Below are 22,128 nucleotides of genomic sequence, written 5' to 3' on the forward strand. Positions count from 1 at the left end.
TTTTATTTTATTTTATTTTATTTTATTTTATTTTATTTTATTTTATTTTATTTTATTTATTTGAGAGAGAGAAAGCGAGAGACAGAGCATGAGTGGAGGAGAAGCGGCAGAGGGAGAAGCAGACCCTCTCACCGAATAGGGAGCCAGATGTGGGTCTCTATCTCAAGACTGTGGGATCACAATCTGAGCCAAAGGCAGATACTTAACTGACTGAGCTACTCAGGCGCCCCAGGGTAGTTCTATTTTTAACTTTTTGAGGAACCTCCATACTGTTTTCCAGAGTGGCTGCACCAGCTTGCATTCCCACCAGTAGTGTAGGAGGTTCCCCTTTTTCCGCATCCTGGCCAACATCTGACATTTCCCAAGTTGTTTATTTTAGCCATTCTGACCAGTGTGAGGTACTATGTCATTGTGGTTTTGATTTGTACTTCCCTGATGCCAAATGATGCTGAACATTTTTTCATGTGTCTGTTGGTCATTTGTACAACCATGTATTCTTTGGAAAACTGTCTGTTCATGTCTTCTACCCATTTCTTGACTGGATTATTTGTTTTGGGGTGTTAAGTTTGATAAATTCCTTATAGATCTTGGATACTAGCCCTTTACCTGATAAGACATATGCAAGTATCTTCTTGCATTCCATAGGTTTGCCTTTTAGTTTTGTTGACTATTTCCTTTACTGTGCAAAGCTTTTTATCTTGATGAAGTCCCAACAGTTCATTTTTGCTTTTGTTTCCCTTGCCTTTGGAGATGTGTCTGGCAAGAAGTTGATGCAGCCAAGGTCACAGAGGTTGCTGCCTGTGTTCTCCTCTAGGATTTTGATGGATTCCTATCTCACATTTAGGTCTTTCATCCATTTTGAGTCTATTTTTGTGTATGGTATAAGAGACTGGTCCATTCTTCCACATGTTGAAGAGACTGTCCTTTTTCTATTGGATATTCTTTACCGGTTTGTCAAAGATTAGATGACCACAAGTTGAGGGTCCATTTCTGGGTTCCTAGTCTGAAAATTCCCACTTTTCAAAATCACATAAACCATTAAAATATGTTCTATGTGACTCAAAAAATCTGAAAAACAGTCAGCTAAAGAATAACACAACTTATCAACTATATATCAGGAAGGAAAGAAGGAAGGAAGGAAGGAAGGAAGGAAAGGAAAGGAAAGGCGGCAGACAGGCAGACACACACACACGCGCGCGTGCGCACGCACACACACAGCTGATCCAAGAAAAAATTTCTGCATAATTTCAAACATTCAAGATACTTTGGGGGTGGGAAACAATTAAGTAGGAGAATGATTATTTAGCACATGACCAACATTCAAAAACAGTTTGACACTCAGGCCAAAGAAAAGAATATATATCTCAAAAAAATAACTATCCAACTACCTGTAGATTTTTAAGCACTGCCAGTCGCATCATTTCAGGCAGACCTGAATTCAAATCACAGCTCTACTGCTCATCAGTTGGGTAAATTATGGCCTAGTTTCCTAGTCTCTTTAAGCCTCCATTTTCTCATCTTTAAAACAGGCATATTCCCTCCCCTACAGGATTGCTATAAACAAAGAACACATCACATTAGTCACACAGTCAGTTGTTACATGTGAGCTCCACACAACCTCCAAAAAGAAGTTACCATCTAAAAGATTAATGAAAGCTGCTACAGATACTGCCAGGACCTTGGTTACTGATCACTTGTCTATTTATTCCCTTCATAAATCAAAGTGAAAATACCAGAAGAATGTGTGAGAGTAAACCTGAATATGTTATCTCTTTTCTGAAATATGTTTTGTTACCTTTGTTACAAAAAGCGTTGAGTCTGCATCATGTATACCTAGAATCCAAGCCACATAAATCTGTTTCTCGAAATAAAGTCATCCCATACCCTTTAGTAATTTATAAAATAATATTCCACTGCCTTTTTATTATATAATTTAGCATCATTAGAAAAATGCTTGACCTGGGTGGCTCATTTAACCATCCATCTGCCTTCAGCTCGGATCATGATCCTGGGGTCCAGTGACTGAGGCCCATGTCAGGCTCCCTGCTTCTCCCTCTCCTTCTCTGTCCCTCTCCTCTCCCTGCTTTTGCGTGTGTGCTCTCTCTCTCTCTAAAATAAATAAATAAAATCTTGAAAAAAAAGAAAATGAAAAACTGCTTGATCTAGAACTGACAAATTTTGATGCAACTACTCTGGAATTTACATAAGTGTTTCTCAAAGTGGGTCCACAGATGAAAAAGTTTCAAGAGCTCAAAGACGAATAAAAATGTTTGTGATTAAAAAAAAAAAAAAGAGTTATTTGCATTGATAATTCTCAACATAGATTAACAGACTAGTCCAACACAGAGTAAGGACTTTGTAATTAGAACTGAGTTTAAAAATTTGATTTCTTGGAGTACTACGCAGCCATCAAAAAAAAGAAGTCTTTCCATTTGCAACAACATGGATGGAACTAGAGGGTATTTAAGTCAATCAGAGAAAGATAACTATCATATGATATCACTGATATGTAGAATTTAAGAAACAAAACAAAGGGGACACCTGGGTGGCTCAGTGGGTTAAAGCCTCTGCCTATGGCTTGGGTCATGATCCCAGGGTCCTGGTCTCGAGCCCCACATGTGGTTGTCTGCTCAGCAGGGAGCCTGCTTCCTCCTCTCTCTCTTCCTGCCTCTCTGCCTACTTGTGATCTGTCTGTCAAATAAATAAATAAACTCTTTAAAAAAAGAAACAAAACAAAGGATGTAGTGGAAGAGAGGAAAACATAAAACAAGATTAAATCAGAGAGAGAGACAAACTGTAAGAGACTCTTAATTATAGGAAACAAACAGAGGATTGTTGTAGGGAAGGAGGCGGGGGGATGGGGTAATTGGGTGATGAACATTAAGGAGGGCATGGATATAATGAGCACTAGATATTACATAAGACTGATGAATCATTGACCTCTACCTCTAAAACTGTTAATACATTGTGTGTTAATTTACTGAATTTAAATTTTAAAAAGGGATAAAAAATAAACTTCATTATAAAAATTTAAAAAATAAAATAAAATCTGATTTCTAACCATTACTAGCCACATAATCTTGGGCAAATACTATAATTCCTCTACTCTTTGGATTCCTCATTTCAAAATGAGGATAATAATAGTACCTATTCTTACAGAGGTGTTAAAAGGAATAAATGAGTTAATATTTGTATAGGGCTTCAAGTACTGTATCTTTGTTAAAATAAAAATAGACTTTAGGTTTAGTTAGCATTCCTCAAATTGTGATCCACAACAAAATCTCAGAGATATTTTATCTTTACTTTATATTTATTTATATTTACTCTTTTTTCCCCTAATTTCAATTATAACCCTTTATCCTTTCATGAAAGGATATCAAATATAAAATACATAAGAACATATGAGGTAAAGTTTCTATGTTGAAGGTAATTAAATTAGCCTCTGATATTCATTTCTCACATAAAGTTTATCCTCTGTGATGTCATAAAAATAAATTGCACTAAAAACTGCAAGTATTTTTGTATGGAATTAGTTCAACTGAAATCCAATTTTTGTGGCATTCTGTGTGTCAATACTGAATGCTCATTCAAACAACACAAGCATAGAAAATTAAAAAAAGAAATCCTTTAAAGTTAATGATTAGTTTGTTTTGTTCAATCACCTGAAGAAGAATAGGCCACGCAAAGAGGTAGAAAACCTAAAAACGTGTATGAATTTTTTTTTTAGTATGATTAACTCAACATATATCTAACATCCTAGAAATTCCAGCACAATAAATAGCACATTATTTTCAGTCATAAAATAAGTGCTAGGTATTTTGGAACTTTGCTTACTGAAATTAGGAACTTCAAGCTCTTACCAATTCTACTTCCATGTAAACCCTATACTCAAGAAAGGACTGACAATGCCACAAGGACAGCCTACCAAACTGGGCTCCCCTTCCCCCACCTACAACCCATCACACTCATTTCCTAAGCTGCTGAAACTGTTTCTGAAATTTTTTTCCAACCTGCAAAAAAAGATTCAAAATGGATATCATGTCTTAGATACATTCAACTACTTTGGAGAAGAAGTAATTGAAAAGACAATAAAAGGACTTTCATAAAGTAATCTAGTTAAAATTTGCCTAAATTTGTCAACAAATTTTTACAATAGATATTCTCTCTTAAAGTCTACTTTAAAATCCTCTAAATGATTCATCTCACTTGTAAAAATGTCACTTATTAAAAAATGTACTTATATTAATGTGTCATCATAATGTGTTATGTTTTGGTTCCCTCAACTGGTAATTTATTCATTAAATTTATAAAAACCTTATTCTTATCTCACATTTAATCCTTCTCCCTCCATCTCAGGTCTTCAGGGAAAACCAACTCTTCAAGTTAACCTTAATTCTATTAGAAGCTCTGTTTCAAAAAGTTTTGTTTCAGTCAGCATGTATTTAACACTTTCCAAGTTAAGAGTTTGATTTTTTGGTTTTTGAGGGGGGTTTTTGCATTATAAAAGTACTTGGTCATAAACTTAGCCCAAGCAGAATTTACATTACAGTTAACAAACAAAAGTACATGCATTCTCCCCTGTCAATAGAGCTTACAGATGATTTTACAGGCCACTATTTTTAAGTATTAATACAAGTTTTTAAAGACCCAGCATCTTGTTTAATGAACACAGGTAAAGCAAATTGAGACAGGTACATTCTAAATGCAAGAGACAAGAACTCTTATGGCAGAAAATCCATCAAAATCCTTTACTGACTTTCTACTTGATAAAGTCTTCAAACTTCTGTATTTCCTTTAGCAATACAAATGAGTAGAAACAACATATTCTATCTAGACAGGTACTTACAAAAGCATGCAAACACAGTAATCTGATCTGAGTCCCCCAACTCCTACTCCATGGAGCCCTGGCACAGGCTCTTTCAATAGTAAAAGCTCCTTTACAAGGCAATATTACTGAGCCATCAAAAAGAATGAAATCTTGCCTTCTGTAACACCACAAACAGAGCTAGAGAATATAACACTAAGTGAAATAAGTCAGAGAAAGATAAACACCATATGATTTCACTCATATGCGGGATTTAAGAAATAAATGAACAAAGGAAAAACAAAAGAGACAAACCAAGAGCCTCTTAACAACAGAATAAACTGATGGTTACCAGAGGGGAGGTGAGTGGGGAGGATGAAATAGGGGTGAAATAGGTGATGGGGATTAAGGAAGACACTTGCTTGTGTGTTTGCTTTTAAGATTTTATTTATTTACTGGACACAGAAAGAGAGAGATCACAAGTAGGCAGAGAGAAATGCAGAGAGAGAGGAAGAAGCAGGCTCTCCACTGAACAGGCAGACGCTTAACCAACTGAGCCCCTCAAGCGCCCCTAAGGACACTTGTGATGAGCACTGGAGGATGTGTGGAATTGCTGAATCACTATATGCTACCTTTTGCTTCAGTAACCCACATTTACTGAAAGATTAAAAACTTGTTTATCTAGCTGAACCCACAGCTAACAGCATTTAGTAACTCTAAAAACACACTTAAAAAGGTAAGTGTAACTCCAAATCTACCTACTTGTGAACAAGATAATCTTTCATTTTGTCTAGTATCTCTCATTACCTTATTAAGGTGCTTCGGCAACAAGAAAAGCCCTAAGATAAATTTTTAAAGAGAACTCTAGGGAAACCTGGGTGGCTCAATTTGTTAAGCCGCTGCTTTGGGCTCAGGTCATGACCTGAGGTCATGACCTCAGGGTCCTTGGATCTGGCCCCACACCCTACACACCCAAGCTCCCTGCTCAACAGGGAGCCTACTTCTCCCTCTGCTCCTTTACCTGCTCATGCTCTCGGTCTCTCTCTCAAATAAACAAAATCTTTCAAAAAAAAAAAAAAAAGAAGAATTTAAAGACAACTCTAGGAGCGCCTAGGTGGCTCAGAGGGTTAAGCCTCTGCCTTCGGCTCAGGTCATGATCCCAGGGTCCTGGAATCGAGCCCCTCATAGGGCTATCCACTCAGCAGGGAGCCTGCTTCCCCCTCTCTCTCTGCCTACTTGTGATCTCCCCTGTCAAATAAATAAATAAAATCTTATAAAAAAAAATAAACCAGATACCCTGGTTTCTTTCTTTCTTTCTTTCTTTCTTTTTAAGATTTTATTTATTTATTTGACAGACAGAGACCCCAAGTAAGCAGACAGGCAGGCACAGAGAGAGGAAGGGAAGCAGGCTCCCCGCCAAGCAGAGAGCCCAATGCAGGGCTCGACCCCAGGACCCTGGGATCATGACCTGAACTGAAGGCAGAGGCTTTAACCCACTGAGCCACCCAAGCGCCCCAAGGGTATCTAGTTTAAATGGATTTTTCTCCTTTCTTTACAATAGCTTTAGCCTGAATGAAATACAATAAAGTATGTATACTCCTAACCAAATTCATTCTTCCCCCTAAGGGTTAGAAAAACAGATCAGATGAATATTGTACAACAGGTAACAAACCAAAGACTTGATTACATTTACTAATGGTTTCAGGCCTCATCAGGGTCTTACCATCACCCTGAACAGCTCCACCTCTGAAAATGTTAAGTCAAATACCCCTCACTAATCACACACCCACTTTTGACCAGCTCACCTGTTCTTGAACCTCCTCATGTAATTAGATCCAAGACCCTTCCATTTTTCAGTCCTCTGCTATGTTCCTTCCTACCCTACATTAAGCTTTATTCTACCCATCTATTCAATCCTTCTCACACCATAACATCAATTCACTCACCCCCATCCTCTTGTCACACCTGCCCAATCAATCCTACTTCCTTATAGACATCTCTTATCTGGATATCCAAAGTACACAAATTCAAAAAACTGTCCCCAAATGGGGCACCTGTGTGGCTCAGTCTGTTCAGCATCCAACTCTTGATTTCAGCTCAGGTCATAATCTCAGGGTTGTGAGATCAAGCACCTCATCAGACTCCACGCTGACTGTGGAGACTGTTTGGAATTCTCTCCACCTCTCCCTCTACCCCTCCCCCTGCTCTGTCACATACTCTCTCTCTCAAAAAACAAAACTGTCCCAAACTGACTTCATTAACTCTCTCCCAAGACTTGCTGGTCCTTCTACATTCAACATGTCAGTAAATGGCATCAAGAGTCATTCAGTTGGCCCAGTCCAGAAACCCAGGAGGCACACTTGATTCCACTTCTCTTTGAAACTCTCATTAGTCACCAGAACCGATAAAAAATGAAACTGTCAGGAAAACAAAGGCTCTCACCAGTGCAAGGGCTTTAAGTAGCACTACTCTACATAACAGAATTCCCTGCCTCCCACCCCAACCCAACCATAACCCTATTCACCTGCACCACAAACACTCCATACCTCCACCCAATATGTATCTACCTAAATCAGTCCTTCTCAAACTATGTGTGGTTGACCTTTGTTAAATACAATACAAATAGGAGCACCTGGTTGGCTCAGTCGGTTAGGCATATGCCTTCAGCTCAGGTCATGATCCCAGGATCCTGGGATCAAACCCTACATCTGGCTCCCCTGAAAGCCTGCTTCTCTTTCTCGCTCTCTCTTCCCCACCACTCCTGTGCACGCTCTCTGTGTCAAATAAATAACTAATCTTTAGGAAAAAATACAATAAAATGAATTTCTTTAAAAACTTACAAAAATACTAGCACAATTTATTAGATTCAAATGACAAAAAAATTCCTCAAACAGCTATAAAATTTTCTAAATGCTCATTTATAACTGTTATAGTTATCTAGCCATGGACCAGAAACAAACAAAACACTAAATCAGAACACAACTGGCCTATACTCCTAACTTGCATTTCCTTCATTTGCACTGATTTGTTCACTACAATACCGTGCAGAGCAGTCTTGATCTGAACTTTAACCTAAACCAAACCTGAACCTTTCTGTCAAAGAATTACTATGCTCAAAAAAAAAAAAAATTACTATGCTCTTGGCTCCTGTCTGCACTCAAAAGAACATAAACTAACACAAAGTTCTACCAGTTTTTCTCTTGCTTTATATCCCTCTCTCCATTCAGCACTAGCTCATCTATAGTTTCTCCTTAATCCTCTCATCTCAATAAATAACCTGGATGCCTTTCTCTCCTCTGAAATACCAGAATCCTCTCCTCTATTAACTCGGCCTTCTCAACACATGGTAAGCAAAAATGCAGAAAAGTTCCACAAGAAAATTTCAAAATGCCTTTATAATCAACAAAATTACTTCCACATAGAAACACTTCCCAATGGATCTAATCCAGAACAGGGGACGAAATTCAATTACAATATCAATACAGCACATCTTTGCTATGGAATAAGCCTTCTTATATGGAAATGATATTAAATACCATTAAAGTCACAATTAGCAGATCAATCCATGATTCATCTTGTAAAACAAAACAAATCCGTCATTTCTAATTTTATTTGAGCAAGAATGGAAAGAAAACAGTGAATATAATGAATCAATTAAATAAACAAATATACTTACGTGTTAGATGAAAGATTCCATCACAGGCACTGATATGAGATAAAAAGGCATTTCCCAGGCCTTGACCATTGTGAGCTCCTTTCACAAGGCCAGCGATATCCACTACATTCAGAAAGGCAGGAATTTTGCTGAAAAACAAAAGACGGTTTTATTATAAAATAGTATTAAAAACCTGTTTATTAGCCAAATTGGTTTCCAAAATATTTTACATGAAGTAATCATTTCCCTTCTAGAACAATGTTTAGAAGACTCTCAATAATGATTTGATAAATGAATACCAAAAAAATTAAATAAGAAATAATCTTTTAGGGGTGCCTGGGTGGCTCAGTGGGTTAAGCGTCTGCCTGAGGTTCAGGTCATGATCCCAGGGTCCTGCATCAGGTTCCCAGCTCAGCAGGAGGCCTGCTTCACCCTCTCCTTCCACCTGCTGCTCTTCCTGCTTGTGCTCTCTCTCTCTCACTGTCAAATAAATAAATAAAATCTTTAAAAAATAAAAAAGAAAGAAAGAAAGAATCTTTTAATACTTTAGGACTTTCTTACCTAGGAAAATGAAGGAAAGCTGTAAAGCAAAGTAGAGGTTTTTATTGTGCTTATAAAGAACTAAAACTCATACCATTAATTTTACTATGCAGTTCTGTTGGCCCACGCATATAGACACAAAAGCAATGGAGAACATTTTAAGAATATACTGATAAAAAGTAATTATTATAGGGGCGCCTGGGTGGCTCAGTGGTTAAAGCCTCTGCCTTCAGCTCAGGTCATGATCCCGGGGTCCTGGGGTCATGATCCCGGGGTCCTGGGGTCATGATCCCGGGGTCCTGGGATCAAGCCCCACATCAGGCTCTCTGCTCGGCAGGGAGCCTGCTTCCTCCTCTCTCTCTGCCTGCCTTTCTGCCTACTTGTGATCTCTGTCAAATAAATAAATAAAATCTTTAAAAAAAAAAAGTAATTATTATAGAATGAGCCAACATACTTTGTGACAGGCACTGGACTTAGTGATTTACACACATCATTTCAAAGTTCAAAACAACTCCATCAGGTAAGTGCTATTTATTATATCTACTTTAAAGATGAGGAAATTGAGCCTGAGAGGAATTAAGAAATCTATTTACATTCAGGGGATTACTCAACTAGTGGTGACAAAACTGGGATTCAAACACAGGATATCTGGATTTGCATTTAATCATCATGTAGGTTATATAGACCAAAAAAATGCACGTAATGATGTGAACCAGTTACAGCATAGCAATAAAAATAGAGGTACATATAAAATAACCTTTGCTTTGCTCAAAATAAAGGCATAGTTAACACAAGTTAGAAACCAAGTTAGGAAAACCAGTTGGCCATATAAATATGAAGATTAAAGGACAGTTGACCCTTGAACAACACAAGAGAAAATCCACATATAACTGTTGACTCCTCCAAAAAAACTTAACTACTCATAGCTTACTACTGACTAGAAGCCTTACCAATAACATAAACAGTTCATTAAAATGTATGTATATATGTTATATACATATAAAAATAAAGTAAGCAAGGAAAAGAAAATGTTATTAAGAAAAATCATAAGAAAGAAAAAATAAATTTACAGGCACTGTAAAAAAATGTGTGTTTAAGTGGACCTGCACAGTTCAAACCCATGCTGTTCAAGGGTCAATTGTACTATGAATTATCATTTTTTTTATTTGCTTAACCACAAAGAGGCCAAATTATGTTACAGAAAAAATGAAGATGGGTTCCCATCCAATATTTTTATTTCCACAAAAGCATTTAATCAATGTTCATTAGCAAAGGAAAGGGGAAATTTTGAAAAATTAATTCCCTCACTGCCTAAAATTTCAACAAATTTGACGTCAAAGGGCTTTACAATTGTTGTTCTCTTCAGGTCTCTGAAAAAGCTTGGTAATGTCACATGACCACACAGTCTAGTGGTAACAAGGGCCCACTTCTAAAGAGTCGGGGTGGGGAGAAAAGGCAGCACAATAGCCGGGGCCTGTACAAGGCATCTCAGCCAGGGAGCCATCTAGTAGTAGTAGCTGGGAACTAAACCAGCAGTGTCCAAATAAGCCAACAAGACAGCAGGGTCAAGAGATTGGCAACATAAAATGGAACTAAACAAATAAGCACATTCATGGGACAACTGGAGAAATATAAATGGAATCTATGAATGAGATAATAATACTACATCAATGTTAATATCCTGATTTTGGTGGTTTACTGTGGTAATGAAAGAGAATTCTGGGGGCACATAGGAGGCTCAGGCAGTTACGCATCCAACTCTTGGTTTCAGCTCAGGCCATAATCCCAGAGTCCTGGGCTCCGCATCAGGCTCCCCACTGTGGAGCTCCCTGTTTCTCCCTCTCCTTCTGCCCCTGCCCCTGCTCATGTGCTCTCTCTCACTCTTCCTCTCTCTGAAATAAATAAAATCTTTAAAAAGTAAGAACAAGAATGTCTGTAGTTAGTAAACAAATTTAAGAATTGAAATGCAATGTGACATCATGTCTGCATCGTTCTCTAAGGTTCAAAGAATTTTGGTTTCAAAGCATTCCATGGGTAATTTTACATCTTTTTATATAAATTTCAAATAATTTAGAAATAAAAAAAGGTTTCAAAAAGAAAACAGAAGCCAGTTTAAGGAGCCAATTTCAAGAATATAACTTGAACCATTTCCAATGACTGACATATCGTAACCAATTGAGCAACACTTCCATGAACAAACACATGAATGAATAAATGAAGACAAGAAAGCTCTTCCTTACAGTAGGCAGTCAACAAATAGTAAGAAGAAATGAGGAAATTACAAAATCACCATGTGGCAATCATCAATGTAATAATTAATTCGTCAAAAAAATCAGTGGATGCTCACACTGATGGACGAGAGTAGAAAAAGTGAATAAATTTGGTATATATTTTGTGGTTAGAACTCTTAAGAATTGGGATGCCTGGGTAGCTCAGTTGGTTAAGCATCTGCCTTTGGCTCAGGTTATGATCCCAAGGTCCTAGGATCGAGTCCTGCATTGGGCTCCTTACTCAAGGGGTAGCCTTCTCCCTCTGTCTGCCATTCCCCCTGCTTATGCTTTCTCTCTCTCTGACAAATAAATAAAATCTTTCGGGGGGGGGGGGGAGAACCCATAAGAATTTTTGATAGATTGGATACAGGGGTGAGGAAAGAGAAGAATCAAAAATAAATCTTGGACTTGGACTTGACTTGAGGAACTGAGGAAACAGCAGTGCTATTTATTGAATTATGAAAGTCCTGAAGAACAAACTTGGCACAAGGGAGAATGAAATGAAGAGGTCCATTTTGGACATGTCAAGTCTGAGGCACCTATTTAGTCATCCAAGTGTCAATGTCAAGAAGGTAATTAGATATGTCTGTAGATCAGCAGACTTTAAGAAAAGAGACTGAAACTTGGGATTCATCAGCACATTTCAAATAGTGAGAAACTAAAGACAAACTAAACTCTCAAAAATGGGGAAATAAACTGTACATCCATATAATATGGTATTAAAGTTATATTAGAAATTATTACTTAAATCTGTATTTTTTTAATCTAGAAAAAACATCAGTAATAGCTCAAGTAAAAATATATTCTAATTTTTGTAAGTATTGTGTAAACCTTCAGGAAAAAATATGGAAGGATATACCTCCAAAGTACTTATTCCTGTGCTATCAAGGTATAGGTGGTTTCTATTCTTGTCTTTATACATTTCCATCCTGTCCGAACTTCTACAATGAACCTGTATTATTTTATTTTTTCTAATTAAAGATATAATACATGCTTGTTACAAAAACTTCAAACAATACAGACTACAGTAAGGTAAAATTTTTTTAATAATAAATAATAAATAAATGAAAAAAAGTAAAAACCACCTAAAATTTCCACTACCCAAAGATAACTGTGCAACAGTTTCATACATTTTCCTATGAATATACATGTACATATATAATTTTACAAGCATGAAACGATATAAATACAGGCTACTGACTCCCTCACCTTCATACTCCCTTGAAAAAAATAACTGCAATGTTAATAGCCAGATATATCCTTTCTCATCTTTCTCTACGCTCTCTACATTACAATCACCCATAACACTTTAATTTTGGAGAAAAAAACACTCTGTGTGATTTTTCTTAAGTAAACTATGCCACACATGGGCCACAAACTCACCAAGATCTGACCCAAGATCAGCAGATGCATCTTCTACCAACTAAGCCACCCAGGCAACCCCCTCTGTGATGGTAAATATGTCACTTACATATTTTTACTCAGTCTACATAAGGTCAACAAATAAACAACGGCATAAAGATTTTCCTACCTTGCTGGTTTGTGGTACTGGCAGAGAAAGTCAAACCTTTCATCTGGCACAGGTACTCTGCTCTCATTAGGATCAATAGTGCAGAAGGGGAAGTTTTCTGCGGAAGCCTGACTATTGGTTAATACATTGAAGAAGGTAGATTTCCTAAAATAAACAAAAACAATTTCAATCAATTCTTAGGTTAACACTGAGAAAAACTTATCTCATTTTCATTTCAATGCTCAAAGAAGACCCATGATAATTTTAAAAGCAATCTGGGAAGGGAAGGTGGAGAATAACAGAAATGAATGAAATTTACTAACAGAAACAAACTTTTTTACTAACGGAAAAGAATGAAATTTACAACAATACAGCTCATGATTTATAATCAGGTTATGTTCCTGTCTCAGTCTATTTGAAATTTGAAAAGCACTTTCCCGAAGAATCTTTGTTATAAGTAATAACTAGTTTCACACACTATAAAAAGTATTTTACTCCTAAAGTACCTGGTAGTAGCAGTACCACTTCACCATATCTAAAATAATCTTCTTTAGCATAAACGTACAGAGTTTTGCATCTAGTTAGGTCAACCACTTTCCAAGCATGCTGAATTGGGAAATAGATGCCAATTATCTAATAGGAAATGGGAAGCTGGAGCTCAGACTCCCTAACTAATTGTTAATAATACAGATTACTGTTAAATCTGGAGTAATGAACTGTGAATTATGAAAAATCAAAATGTGGGAACACCTGGGTGGCTCAGTTGGTTAAGTATCTGCCTTTGGCTCAGGTCACGATCCCAGGGTCCTGGGATCAAGTCCTGCATGGGCTCCTTGCTCAGCAGGGAACCTGTTTCTCCCTCTGCCTGCTGCTTCCCTCCTTGTGCTCTCTCTCTCTCTCTCTCTGACAAATAAATAAATAAATAAATAAAAGCTTAAAAATTTATTAAAAGAAAAAGCAAAGGTATAATAAATAAAATAAAAATAAGGTACAATAAGTTGAGAAAAAAATCTATTAGTAATAAATTGTCAAGGTGCCTGGGTGGCTCAGTAGGTTAAGCATCTATCTTCAGCTCAAGTCATGATCCCAGGGTCCTGGGATGGAGCCGAGTCTAGCTCCCTGCTCAGCAAAGAGTCTGCTTCTCTCTCTCCTCCCTGCTTGTGCTCTCTTTCTCTCACCATCTCTGTCTCTCTCTCAAATAAATAAATATTTAAAATAATAATAGTAATAATAATAAATTGTTGTTAATGTTCTAATTATTTGATTCTTATCAGGTAATACATGCTCAGAGAATGCCAACTCATATTAACACTAGCTACACTTTTCTTTTTTTCTTTCTTTTTTTTTAAAGTAGGCTCCACACTAAGTATGGAACCCACTGCAGGGCTTGAACTGACAACCTTGAGATCAAGACCTGAACTGAGCTCAAGAGTCGGATGCTTAACCAACTGAGCCACCCAGGCACCCACAGCTAAATTTCTAAAATATGATCATTACAGTGCCAAAAATCATGAGTAAAATCCGAAACAAAATGGGATTTTTAAAGGTTTGTTGATCTGTTCTGTACTATTTTCCAATTCCATCATTAATATGGACAGCAGAGAATTCACGATAGTGAATTTTCTTGCTCCAAAAATAGAACTATGCACACATGTGGACATAAAATGAAAATTACTGTTACATATTCTTTTTTTTTCACCTTTACATATTCTTTTTAAACTGGAGGAACTGAGGAAGTACCTAAGGATTATGTGGGAATTATAAAGGTGGTACTTGCTAACTCTAGCTAGACCTAATTATGTAAAAATGTCTGCATATGAACCAAATTTGATAATGAAAGAAAATTCAAAAAAGTGCAACGGTTATGTCAGGATGGTAGAATTATAAATAATTATTATTCTCCCTTTTTCAAAGATTTTATTTATTTGTCAGAGAGAGACAGAGAAAGCGCTCAAGAGTGTGTGTTCACAAGCAGGGGGAGTAGCAGAGGGAAAGAAAGTAGGCTCCCTGCTGAGCAAAGAGCCCATACCGAAGGATGGGCTGCAGGATATAGGAGTGGGGACTGGATCCTAGAACCCTGGGATCATGACCAGAGCTAAAGGTAGCCACTTAACTGACAGAGCCATCCAGATGTCCCTCCCTCTTTTTCAGACAACTTTTTAAGATAAAAATGTCTATTAAGGCCATCTGGGTGGCTTAGTCATTAAGCAGCTGCCTTCAGCTCAGGTCATGATCCCAGGGTCCTGGAATAGAGGCCCACATTGGGCTCCCTGCTAGGCGGGAAGCCTGCTTCTCCCTCTCCCACTCCCCCTGCTTGTGTTCCTTCTCTCTGTCAAATAAATAAATAAAATCTTTTTTTTTAAATGTCTATTAAGATGTAACCTAAGCCCATAGGAAGAAATTTACACTTACTACAATTAGCTCATCTGATTGAACTTTTTAACCAAAGAAGTAACCCCTTTAAAAAACAAAATAAAACAAAACAAAAAAATCTGTGAGACCCTTATAAGAGAGTTATGAACAAAAGGTAACAGTCAAGGCTTATTTAAATACTACTGGTGAAAGTATATTTTGGCAACAAGACACCTTTAACTTGTACCTGTCTATAGTTCTTTAAATATTATTCTCATATCACATTCAGACTAAACATTTTTGAATAAAGAAGAAATGTTTACTAAAATAGCCACTTAAATCATTACTGGTTACTTAGAGCACCACTCGCCAAATCAGTAGCCTTTAAATGCCTACCGATAAAAGAATTAGTAAGAACGTAAAGACATGCATTACCAGCCCTCTTTCCAGCCTGGTATAAGGACCAGTATTTTGAAAATATCTCACATGTTGATGTTAAGTCGTGTTTTAGACCAAGAGGCTAGATTAAGACTCAGCCAACAATCCACTAAGTAATACTGACTGCTGTAGAATTTATACCGGCAATTTCTGTGAGTCTGGTAACAATCCCAGAACTGTAGGAATGAAAAAAAAAAAAGTAGTAACTTCTTTGTAATTAAGATTTTATTTTAAAGTAATCTGTACACTCAATGTGGGGCTCAAACTCACAACACTGAGATCAAGAGTTGTATGCTCTTTCGACTAGGCCAGTCAGGTGCCCCGAAATCACTACTTTCTGTAAAGCTAGCTTTAAATTTCAATCTTGTTATGATAAATGTTACAGCACTTAATTTAAAATAATCTGTATATTTATTAAGTTCTTCTGTGTATTTATAAAGTTCTAGTCCACCTACTTCCAAAAAGATTCTGAAGCTAAATACAATTTTTAAAATTAATACATATAAGGCAGATGATTTTTTAAAAAGAGAACTCACATTAAGATTATGATCTTTAAAAAAAAGTATTATAATCTTTAAATACCATGTCCATTAACAATAACCAGGACGGGCACCTGGGTGGCTTAGTCTGATAAGCATCCATCTTCAGCTCAGGTCATGATCTCAGGGTTATGGGACCCAGCTCTGCATCAGGATCCCTGCTCATCAGGAAACCTGCTTCTCCCTCTCCCTCTTCCTGCCTCCAGCTCATGTTCTCTCTCACTATCTCTCTCTTTCTCTCTCTCTCTAATAAATGAACAAAAAATAAAATAAAATAACCAAAACTTCTTGGAGAAATGGCTGGTTCCAGGTCTGGGACTAGAAATATGCAAGGTAAGTCTCAATTTTTCCCACATAAAAGAAGGAAGCTATTAAAGAAAATAATCAAAAGGATTCTGAAGCCAACTTGAATAGCCAAATATAGATCAATCTGGGCATCAATAAAAACGGCTATGATAACTGTAACAAATCAAGTAACTTTATATCCTTGAGTTGTCAATAATCCTCAATAAAACAAAACCAAAAGAAACCCTCTCTGGCCACCTTTTGAGGATGCTAGGATGACTGATTCTTTTAAAGATTAAGTAAAGCACTTATTTCCTATATGGACTGTACTTTTACAGTAATAAAGAGTTGATTAAGAAGAGATTATCTTTTGGACATATTCTAGCCAATAAATGAGGAAAAAATAAGAAACTCAGAATACTACCATTTTGCAACCCCCAAGAAATTAATGGAGCTCGGTAATGATCACCAATGACAGTAATACTGCAAAAAGAAAAATAAAATAAAAAACATAGTGCCTCCTAGCAGAAGAAAAGTATATACAACATCTTTCAAGTATTAACATAAAAATTATCTATCAAAAATTATCTGATACTAGGGACGCCTGGGTGGCTCAGCAGGTTAAAGCCTCTGCCTTCAGCTCAGGTCATGATCCCAGGGTTCTGGGATTAAGCCCTGCATCTGAACCTCTGCTCAGCAGGGAGTCTGCTTCCTTCTCTCTCTCTGTGCCTCCCTCTCCACCTATTTGTGATCTCTGCCAAATAAATAAATAAAAATCTTTAAAAGGAATTATCTAATACTAATCCAAACAAACTTTTGGCTATTACTACCACTTAATAGGAAATACGGACGAAAGAAGAATATATTAAAGGACACCACAGAGAAACAACCAACAGAATTCAGACTTTGGAAAATTCTAGAAGACAAACAACCAGATGTCTTCAATAAGTCAATTTTGAGAAGGCAGAAATTCTATTTCTGGGTGAGATGCACACTCACAACAGACTAGAACTCTCAACCAGAACTAGAAAAGTCATGTAAATGCAGAAACAGAAAACAAACAGAAACAGAAAACATCTGTTTGAAGGGGTTAGAAATCTACAAATACGTGGGGGGGGGGGGGGGGGGGGGGGTAGAAAGGGAAGGAAACGGGGCGCCTGGGTGGCTCAGTGGGTTAAAGCCTCTGCCTTCGGCTCAGGTGGTGATCCCAGGGTCCTGGGATGGAGCCCCACACCTCCTCTCTCTCTGCCTGCCTCTCTGCCTACCTGTGATCTCTGTCTGTCAAATAAATAAATAAAATCTTTAAAAAAAAAAAAAAAAAAGAAAGGGAAGGAGACAAACCACGAGAGACTCTTATCTCACAAAACAAACTGAGGGTTGCAGGGGAGAGGGGGTGTTAGGGAGAGGGTGGTGGGGTTATGGACATTGGGGAGGATACCTGTACCCCTGGGGCTAATAATACATTATATGTTTATAAAAAATTTTTTTAAAAAAGAAAGAAATCTGGAAATGGAAAAAAATCTTAAAGAAGTGATCTGATCACTTTCACCCTGAGAACATTTGCCCGTTCAGGAAAGAGGAAGGAGGCCAAGAATTCAGGCTTTACACTCATGGAAAGCTAATGCTGGAGGGCAGAGAACCCAGCAAAGCCCCCAGAGGAGTCTTAAATCTCAAGAACATGATCAGTTTTCACCTGAGAATATTTCTCCCCAGAAAGAAAGCCACAAAATGTGCTGAAACAAATGGTGACATAAATTGACCCACTCCCTTATACCTTACTTCCCTCCACACAAAAAAATAAATTGGTTGCCAGAATAACCCATCAGTCCTTATTGATCCAAAATTTAACTAAAATAATTTATACCTGCAATGAAAATACTACAAAGTAATGTTACAAAAAAGTACTAAAGTAAAATGTGAATGTATTAATTAATCCAAACACATATAGAACACTTGCGCCTTTTGGGGGGGACAATTATATTTTTTAGTATTGTAGTTTAAAAATTGCTCATTGTTATTATTATAGTCATAGTAATTATAACATAAAAAGGCCAGAGAGGATCTATGGGCTTGTTTTCAAATTTATGGCTATCATTAAGATAGTATTTTTGACTGCCTATCTTAACAAAAATATTTTATACTAAAGGAAAAATGTTATCCCTTAAAACAGAGAAAAACACAGTAAAAGAAAGCCCCATTATCTTTTAGACTGAAAAAAATTTTACGTACAGCCAAACTAAACTTGGAAGACAATCTCCATTTACACAAAATGTCTCATCTTGGCCATGGATTTTAAATTTCATAAAGTCCAAGTCATTTGTACCTTTCAAGAGTTATAAGTATAAAAAAGTAAAATGAAATAAACAAGAAAAGGAAATGTCTAAGGATTATTACTATAGGCTTCAGTGGCAAGTTAAGACATTTGATCTACTTAAATCTATTAAAGGAAAGCCTTGTGAATTTAAAAGTTTTGGCTTACATCTAGACTGTGAAAGCCCATAAGGCTTTTTGTGAAATGAGGATTTTACACACATACACACCCAGAAACACAGACATATAAATGTTATTATTAAAACTTCAAAATAGGAGGGCACCTGGGTGGCTCAGTTGGTTAAGTTTCTGCCTTCGGCTCAGTCATGATCCCAGCATCCTGAGATCCAGCCTCACACCTAGCTCCTTGCTCAGCGGGGAGCTTGCTTCTCCCTCTCCATCTGCCTGCCATTTCCCCCTACTTGTGCTCTCTCTCTCTGTTAAATAAAATTTTTAAAATCTTTAAAAAGAAAAAAAAGCTTCAAAATAGGAGAAAAATTCAAAATTGTAAGAATTTTTCTTATGCAACAATGGGCTTACATAAATATTATTTCAACAATGATCACACTACAAAGAAAAAAGTGACTACACTTAATGACTGCCCCCTCCATTTAGGATCTAAATATTTTTGAAATTACATATTTTACTGTAATAAGTAAACCTGATTGAAAAGATGTTTTATCTAGAACCTTATGCAAAATCACAACATGTATTGGGAAGTCAGGATGCCAATGCAAATTCCCACAGCATTCTGAATTAACCATTTATAAAACAAACATCTGAAACATGGAAAAAAGTAGAATGTTCTTTCACTAAACTGTTAAAAAAAAAAAGTATCTATCTGTTAGACAAAAGAAATAAACAGGGATAACAGAAATGAATATCAATGTATGTATACATGGGTTAGTATAACCACATATATTTCCTAACTCTATCAGGTGAGAGAGCCTAAAAGCAATTAATACTCTAGTATCAAAAATCATACCTAGAGTCAGATATTAGTTTCTAAATACCACTCTCCAATAGAAACCAGGGCCCCCTGGAAACAAGGCTAGTACAGGAAAAAAAAAAAAAAATAGGAGCCTAAAATATCTTACAGTGTCATAGAGGAAGTGCTTTAAAAAAAAAAAACAAAGAGGGGTGCCTGGGTGGCTCAGTGGATTAGACATCTGTCTTTGGTTCAGGTCATGATCTTGGGGTCCTGGGATCAAGCCCCACATCGGGCTCCTGGCTCAGCTGAGAGCCTGCTTCTCCCTCTGCCTGCCCCTTCCCCTGCTTGGGCTCTCTCTATCTTTGACAAATAGATAAATTAGATCTAGGAAGAAAGAAAGGAAGAAAGAAAGAAAAAAGAGAAAAGAAAAGAGAACAAAAGGGGTACCCAGGTGGTTCAGTGGGTTAAGCATCTGCCTTTGGTTCAGGTCATGATCCTGGAGTCCCTAGCATGATCCTGGAGTTCAGGGCTCAAGCTCCCTGCTGGGCTCCCTACTCAGCAGGGAGTCTGCTTCTGCCTTTCCCTCTGTCCCTCCTCCCGCCCCCCCAAGCATACTCTCTCTCTCAAATAAATAAATTAAAATCTTTTTTTAAAAATTATTATTTATTTGAGAGAGAGCAAACACACCCATGCGTGGGGGGAGAGTGGTGGAGGGAGAGAGTGAGAATCCCCAAGTGGACTCCACACTGAGTATGGAGCCCAACATGTGGTCAATCCAACAACCCTGAGATCATGACCTGAGCGGAAATCAAGAGTTGTTACTCAACCAACTGAGCCACCCAGATGCCCCCCGTCAGGGAAACTTAAAAAAGAAACAGGATATTTGAATAGCCTCAAATTATCTTTCCCTTATAATATTAACTAATTACCGTGGATGGTTTTAACAAATGTCCACAAATTTTCTGATACTCCTTCCTTCTGGAGGTGGAGCTTCATTCCCTAATTCTTGAGTAATAAGTTGTGTTGATATCATACACCCCTTAATATGATGCTATGAGGATATTTCACCTCCATGGTATTCTTCCCAAAAGTCCATGCATGATTTCTGGTATCAAAACATATTACAAAGCTACAGTAATAAAAAGTGTGGAACTAACAAAGACACAGACACCAGTGGAATAGAACAGAGAGTTCAGAAATAAACCCTCACATATATAGTTGAATGATCTTCAACTAGAGTGCCAAGACCAGAAAATGGGGAAAAGACTATATCTTCAACAAATGGTGTTGAGAAAACTGGACAGCCATATGCAAAAGGATAAAATTGGATCCCCACCATATAAAAAAATTAACTCAAAATGGATTAAGGACCTAAATGTAGGACCTAAAACTCTAACAGTCCTAGAAGAAAACATAAGAAGGAAACAACAGAGTGAAAAGAAAATTTATAAAATGGGAGAAAATTGCAAATCATATGTCCAATAAGGGATTAATATCCAGATATTAGAATAAAAAACTCCTATAACTCAACAAAAGTAACCTTTAAAAGTTACACACCTGGACAAATGACCTGCATAAGCATTTCTCTAAAGAGGATAAACAAATGGTCAATAAGCAACTGAAAAGATGCTCAACATCACTAATTATCAGGGAAATGCAAATCAATAGCACAATAAGATATCACTTCACAGCTATTAGGATGGTTACCATCCAAAAAACAGAAAATAACAAGTGTTGGGGCAGAATGTAGAGAAACTAGAACTCTAGTACATTACTGATGGAATATAAAATGGTACAGCCACCATGGAAAACAGTAAGGAAGTTTCTCAAAACTCTAAAAGTAGAATATCATATGATTCAAAAACCCTTATTTCAGGGTATTTATACAAAATTAAAAATAGGATCTCAAAGAGATATTTATAATCCATATTTGTTGCAGCATCATTCACAATAGCCAAGAGGTCGAAGCAACCCAAAGACAAATCTGTTGTCTATCAACAGATGTATGGATAAAGAAAATGCAGTATATACACAGAACAGCATACTACTTGGCCTTCAAAAGGGAAATCCTGCCACATACTAAAACACAGATAAAATTTGAGAATGTTTTCCCCATGCTCAGCGCTAAGTGAAATAAACCAGGACAAATACCGTATGATTCCACTTAACATGGTATACTGACTCCTGTCAAAGTCATGTAAACAGAAAGGAGAATGGTGGTTGACAGGGGCTAGGAAGAGGGAAAAATGGAAAATTGTTCAATGGGTACAGAGTTCCAGATCTGCAAGATGAAAAAGTTCTAGAGATGTATTACCTAACAATGAGAATACAGTTAATACTACTCAACTGTACCCTTAAGAATGTTTAAAGGGTAACTTATATTGTGTTTCATACCATAATTTTTTTTTAAAGTTCACAGCAGGAAAAAAACATTAAATCTAAATTGACATTACACAAAATACCTACATCCATACATTACAAAAATAAAATTTTC

The 22,128-nt window shown here is 37.0% G+C and overlaps 1 protein-coding gene across 2 annotated transcripts in view; it reads right to left on the reverse strand.

Annotated features, from left to right (window-relative positions):
• OLA1 (Obg like ATPase 1) overlaps positions 1-22,128 on the reverse strand; it is a 172,465-nt gene that overhangs the window by 139,625 nt on the left and 10,712 nt on the right. Inside the window, exons 3-4 of one of the 2 annotated variants that reach the window (XM_059394181.1) lie at positions 12,801-12,944; positions 8,481-8,608 (exon numbers count right to left, since the gene is read on the reverse strand). In XM_059394181.1, coding sequence (XP_059250164.1) covers positions 8,481-8,608; positions 12,801-12,944 — 272 coding nt within the window. The remainder of the gene's footprint in view (positions 1-8,480; positions 8,609-12,800; positions 12,945-22,128) is intronic. The other variant, XM_059394182.1, reaches the window with a different exon arrangement.

Source organism: Mustela nigripes, chromosome 3, assembly GCF_022355385.1.
Source record: "Mustela nigripes isolate SB6536 chromosome 3, MUSNIG.SB6536, whole genome shotgun sequence".
Lineage (NCBI taxonomy): Eukaryota > Metazoa > Chordata > Mammalia > Carnivora > Mustelidae > Mustela > Mustela nigripes.